Raw genomic sequence first — 6,395 nt, forward strand, 5'->3', positions numbered from 1 at the left:
TTTTAGCGAACAGAATTTCCTGGTCTTTTTAAAGTTGGGGGTTTCTTCCTGTCTCTTAAGTAGACAGAAAACATTACATCGCTATTAATATAGTTATTTGGAATAGCTGCTCCCAATTTCGCCGGGCTCGACTCGCCCCGAAAAGGAGTGTTTATGCTGCATGACATCATTGTTTCTCTCTGCGTGTGATTATTAGGAGTTTAATCCAATGCATTTATGGAGGAAAAGGGAGAAATTAGATCTATTCTTTTTTTTTTTCCTTTATTTTTTTGTTCTTTTCCTCGGGTTTTTGGTGCGGGGCGGGGGCCGGGGCGAGCCCCCTCCCTCCCTGCGGGTGCGCGGTTCATCCCAAATCCCTTCGCTGGGAAGAACCCCCGGCGTTTCCCCGCGGGGCGGGTGGGGGAAGGCGGCCGCCTAGGCTTGAGCGCCTCTTTTAGCTTAAACTCATCGCGAAACCAACGTCGGACCCTGGCACATACACGGGCAGACACACACCCTCCCTTCCACGGCCAGACCGGTGACCCCCACCTCTCCGTGTCCCCCCTCCCCTCGCAGGCGCACACACACTCACTCGCACACCCTCCCCCCCCTCCCCGAAACGCTCCCGCACCCCCGGGACCCCGCACGGCTCCTCCGGGCATCCCCCCTCCCTCCCCTCCCCGGGGACCCCCGGCCCGGGCGGTGCCGGGGCTCGGCGGGACGGAGGGACCCGCTGCCCCCTGTGTGTGCCCCCCCCACCGGCCCCACCGCCCCCCAGGACCCCCCTCCCGCCCCCCCTGCAGCTCTCATCTGTTGCGTGTAAACCTTTCCTCCGGGCCGTCCGCTGTCCTTAGAGATCCTCCAAGCTATAGCCCCGGAATTTGAGGCTGGGGGGCACGGGGATGGCGTTGCCCCCCAGGTGCCAGCTCCACAGCGGGTGAGTTTTGGAGAGGGCCCAGGAGTTTTTGACCCCCAGGGAAGAGGCAGGACACAGGTCCCCATCTTCCCCCACGACCAGGGAGGGAATACAGGGGAAGTTGCCCATGAGGCTGAAGGAATTCCGAGGCGGGGTTGGCCCGGCGCTGCCGAGGCGTTTGCAATGAGTGTTTCCCTTCTTGGCATTCCTCCTTTGAGTCTTTTGTGGCCTCCCTTTAGAGGAGCTCTGTTGCCTTTCTGCCTCAGCGCCTCTGGCAAGGCGTCTGCGCTTGGCATTCCTTTCCGAGCCATTGCCTTTCAAAGCTTTGTTTGACAAGGTGCTGGGGCTCTCTGCTCTTTTGGAGCCGGGGGATTTGAGCTCCGCAGCTTTACAGGGCTCCGTCCTCCCTCCGTGCCGCAAACTTTTCCCGTCCAGGTTGAACCCTTTGGCGTAACACCACAGCTTGGATTGCCGGATCAGCCGGTCAAAGTGCTCCCGCCGGGGCTCCCCCGTTTCCCCGGGCGGGGCCGGCCCGAGGCTCCCCCCCAGCTCCTGCGCCGGGGGCTGCGGGGCCGGGCCCGGCTCTTGGGAAGGCGCTCGCCCGCCTAAAGCTCCGCTTTGCCTCTCCGCCTGGTCACTGGGGCCTAACGAGGCTCTATTGTTCGAGGCATCTTTGTGCAAATCCTTCCCTTTGGCGCAGGGCTCCGCGTCCCCAAAGCCTCCCTCCTTTTGTTGCGGAACCCCCCCAGGGGTGCTGCTCGGGGAGGGAGGGGGGGGAGGAGGAGGAGGAGAAGGAGGAGGAGGAGGAAGGGGAGGCCTCCTGCTTTGCGTACAGCTCCGGCAGCGGCTGGGCCCCCGAGCCCGGGGCTGGAGCCGGGCTCAAACTTTCCAAAGTTGATGCTCGCAAAGTCCTAGCCCAGAGCTGCTGCGAGAGGAAGAGGAGGTCGGGGTCGGGGCGCAGGGCTTTGCCCACGCTCGGGGGGGGCTCGGCGGGGCGCTCCTCGCCGAGGGGCTCCCGGGGGGGCTGCGGCTGGAAGCGGGGCAGAGCCGCCTGCCTGTACCGGGTGCTCTGCACCGAGTCCCCGCTGCACAGCGAGCTGCTCTCCGACTCCGAGGAGCTGCCTTCCTCGCTGCTGCACGAGGTGTCCCCTTCCTCCTCCTCCTCTTCCTCCTCTTCCTCCTCCGACGAGTCGCTGGAGGTGGCGGGGCTGGACCCGCCGAAGTCCAGGCTGGAATCCGAATCGCTGGAGTAGCCGGCGGAGGTGCCCTGTCGCTTGGAGCCGGGGAAGACGGAGGAGCGGCCTTTCCTGGGGGCCGCGGGCCCCTTCTCGGCCGGGAAGAGCCCCTTGGCGCAGCAGGGACCCCGCTTGCGCCGGCCCGGGGGGGCGAGCGCAGCCGCCTGCGCGGCGGGATGCGCGGCCGCCGGGTGCAGCAAGGCCAGGTCGCGGGGGTACCCGGCCAGCACCCCGGCGAAAAACCCTCCCCGAGCAGCCAGCCCGCAAGCCCTCCGACCCCGGGGGGGTTTCTGGAAGGCGGGGAAGGCCCTGTGGAAGGGCTGCGGCAGCAGCGCGGCCGGCGCCGAGCGCGGCTTGGGGAAGGCGGGGGGCAGCTTGGGGCGGCCGGGGGCGGCGGGGGCGCAGCAGCCGCCGGCTCTGCAGGGCGGCACCAGCTGGGGCCGGGGGCAGGGGAAGAGCTCCCCCGGGCCCGGCAGCAGCAGCTGCTCCCTCCTCTTGCTCTTCCTTTTCCTCTTCCTCCTGCGGGGGCTGAGGCTCTTGCAGGAGGTGCAGAGAGCCTCCAGGTCCGCCTTGGAGATGAGGGAGCATTTCACCGCGCGGGTGGGCACCGAGTTGATGGCTTTGAGGGTCCGGAGCTCTTTGAGATCGCAGCGTCGGCTCTTGATCTTTAAGGTTTCCATCTTCTTGCTGATGGTGGTCCTGGGGATATCCTTAAACAGGTCGCTGAGGACCTGGGCCAAAGCAAACATCTGGGTGCCATTGATCTGTAAGTATCCCAAGTTTATCCCTTCGATTTCTTGATAGCCGGCATGAAAATCCCCCGGCCTGGCTTCCCCATTGTAATCCATGGTGGCTGGAACAATTCCGAAGGTCCCTTCGCAGGTCAGGAACATTTTGCAAGGAGCATTTACTTTGTCTCTTTCAAAGGGGGCATTGAAAATAAGGACATATTTGTTTCCACTCCCTGATCACACACATCCCTACCCCTCCGGAGAGGGGGGGAAGGGGGAGGGGAGGAAAAAAAAGGGAAAAAAAAAAAAAAGCCAAAGCAGTCGATCTCCCTTTCAAACGCTCCAGTCAATGGTTTGCAACATCTTCCAAACACCCGGTTCCTCCGCCTGTACCGGGGCTTGACTCCTCGTCTTCCCCCTCCCCAGCAAAAAAAAAAAAAACAGAAAGAAAAATAAAGAAGTCAAACATCTCGCATCCTCCGGGCTCCCCCTGGCCAGCTCCCACCCCGCGGCCGCGCACCCCACCTTCCACTTCAAAAATAATCTCTTTTTTTCTTTTTTTTTTTTTTTGGGGGGGGGTATCAACAAGCACAGCTCCCCCCCCCTTTTGCTGTGCAAAGCCACTGAGATGCTTAAGCAAACAAAGCTACCGACAAGGGGAGGGGGGCCGAAAAATGGGAGCGGAGGGGGGGTCCGGGCGGCGGGGGGAGCCCCGGGGCTCCGTGCGGCTCCCACCTTCCCCGGGCTCCGCACTCGCGGCCCCGCCGCCGCGGACGGTATATTCTAGGGAACACCCCACCGAGCCCTCCCCGCCACCCGCCAGCTGATTGGGCACTCCGGCCTTGTGATGTCATAAAAACCCCAACATTTCACACGCACACCCCCGCGCAAAACCTCATAAACCCCTGGGCGGGCCGCGCAGCACCGCGCAGCTCCGCGCAGCTCCGCTCCCGGGCGTGCCCGCGCCTCCGCCGCCCCCAGACCCGGGCGCACACAATAGCGGCAGCTTCGGGGGGTGGTTGGGGGTTTGGGTTGGTTTTTTTTCCCCTTAAAAAGAAAAATTAAAAATTCCAAATTACGCTGTATTTTCGGGGTGATGGCAGCGCGGGCGCCTCCGCTTTGTTTCCGCGGTTTAGGGGTTTGTTTGTTGGGTTTTTTTTCCACGTTTTAAAAGAGGTCGCTGCGCCTTCCCAAATCGCCCGGATTCCTCTGGGATGGGTGTGTGTACGTATATATCTAATAAAGCGTGAAAGATACGACTCTAAGCGAGTTGTTCGAAACGATTGACTCCGCAACAATTCATCCTTCAACCCGGAGCGGAATGCTGCTTAATTGCCAGTTACTGTATTTGTTATCTGGAATGAGCTGGAGCGCGGGAGCAACAATAACATCGGCATATATGTGCAAATAAAAGCAATGCAAAGATATTTTATATTCCTTTTTTTACTCACACACGTTCTTTATTCACTTCGTATCTTTTTCTTCCAAACTCTTTCTTAAAAAAAAAAAAAGAAAGAAAGAAAAAAAAGAAAAATTCTTTCGCGTGCCTTTGCGCTGCTTAACTTTATTTCAAACTTTGAAGTCCCAGGATTTCTTCGGCATTTGGTAGCTCGCTCCTGCCTTACGAACCAGGCGGGTGTTTTCCCAAAAGCAGGGCTGCAGATTTCTCTTTCCAAGGGGGGGGGGGGGGGGGGGGGGAGGGAAATAATAAAAAAAAAAATAGAAAAGCAAGCCCCAGCCCCTCACCCAGCCCCGAGCTCCATTGTCCCGTCCCCTCTAATTCTTTATACCTGAAGCTACTTGAGCGAAGTGAGTGGAGCCGCGGAGGCTGGACCGAGGGATTTTAACTCTCTGCTCAGGAGGCTAATTTTGGGGAAACAGTTACCTCGGAAACCTTTCTGGGGGAAGGGAGGCTGCGGCTCCGCAGCGCAGGCTGCTCCCTTTCAAGCTTCGTCTGTCTCCCACATGAAAAGTTGTTTTTACTCTTCCTCTGCCTTTTCTTTTTTCTTCTTTTTTTTTTTTTTGTGTGGTTCGAATGGCAAAATCTGAGTAATTTGATAATAATAATTTGTTAAACTCTATGTACAATCAACCACAAACGATCCCGATTTAGAAACAATCCCGGAGGAGGAGGAGGAGGAGGAGGAGGAGGAGGAGGAAGCGCATTCCTGAGTATGTGTGTAAAAAAAAAATTAAAATAACTCCAACATTGCCTTTAATTCGGGAGCAGAGATCACCTGATTTGCTTTTACCTTCTCGCCGGCTGATGAGAGGGGAGCCTCCCGATGCCCACCTCGGGAGGAATCGCTGCCAGGGTGTTCCCCCCGCCCCCCCCCCCCAGCACCCATGGGCGCCACCACCACCACCACCACCACCACCTCAAACGCTGGGCCTTGCTGCGGCGAGAAAATACCCCTTTTTTCCAGATCTGGCCGTATGAAACCACCACATTTCGCCCTGGTTTTCCACAGGCAAGAGTTTCCTGTGAGTAAAGGTCTGCCGGCCAACACAAACACCAAATTCCTCTTTGTTTGGGCAGAGGGGAGGGGGAAGAGTTTGCATCGCGATGGACGGAGAGCGGCCGGTTCGGGGATCCTGCAGCTTGTTGCAGCGGCTGCCGGCGGGGCTCGGCTGCGAGGGACCGCAAAAAGTCCTGTTTGCAGCCAGCCTGGAGTTTCCCTTCGCAAATATAAGGGAGATCCTGGGTATTTTTCTTTCCACATAAAGCCAGAGCCATTTTACCTATAGGCTGAGCTTTGCTCCGTGCCAGACGGGAGGAGGGGAGCGTGGGGTGGAGGGAAGGAGCTGGCAGGGACTATCCCTGTCCGATGGGGCTGAGGGGGGGGTGGGTGGTAAAGAAAAATATAAGTTCCAGCAACGCAATAAACTGTTCCCGATTGTTTGTGGGGCTTTAGAGAGGACCCGGAGCCCCCCGATCGCCGGCCGGGAGGAAACAGGGCTCCGAAGCCGCGCAAAGGCGAATGTATGGAAACGTCATTTCCCAGTAAATCTCTGTCAATAGGAACAAAAATAGACAATATTTTGGCTGTGGATAAAGTTCAATATGTGTGTGCGTGCGTCGACGCCTCTATCCCGACGCAGACAGCTCGACGTGGGACATACAGACGCTTTGCAACCCCCTATATACATATATTTTTATATCTAGTGATAGCTATACGTATATAGCCCTACAGCGGTGGGCAGGGTGCTCGCCGCCGGGGCGGCGGTTCCTAAGCAAACGGGGTTTAGCAGCACCGTAAGTGCCCGGTGTCTCTGCTCTAGGCGCCCTCGCTGCCCCCGCCGTGGGTGCCCCACGGCACGCGTGGTGCTGGGCATGGCGTCCCCCGGCCATACGGCACCTTCGCCCCTCAACGTATAGACGGGTGGGACGAAACGAGGGGTATTTTACACTTTTTTATTGCGAGGGGGGCTGCGGGGCCTGGTGTGGGAATGGCCACGGGAATGGGCTGCTCCGTGGGTCCCAGGCGAGGGCTGGGGATGAGGGGGGGCTGTGCTGGGGGTCGGGGGGGCTGC

General features: G+C 58.9%; 1 protein-coding gene across 1 annotated transcript; it reads right to left on the reverse strand.

Annotated features, from left to right (window-relative positions):
• Positions 1-777: 777 nt before the first annotated feature.
• On the reverse strand, positions 778-4,053 carry EPOP (elongin BC and polycomb repressive complex 2 associated protein). Its single transcript, XM_075116771.1, is given in 2 exon segments — positions 778-1,670; positions 1,672-4,053. Coding segments are annotated over 2 exon segments (2,193 nt in total). The 5' UTR covers positions 3,024-4,053; the 3' UTR covers positions 778-829.
• Positions 4,054-6,395: the final 2,342 nt, after the last annotated feature.

This window comes from Phalacrocorax aristotelis, chromosome 23 (assembly GCF_949628215.1).
Source record: "Phalacrocorax aristotelis chromosome 23, bGulAri2.1, whole genome shotgun sequence".
Taxonomy (NCBI): Eukaryota; Metazoa; Chordata; class Aves; order Suliformes; family Phalacrocoracidae; genus Phalacrocorax; species Phalacrocorax aristotelis.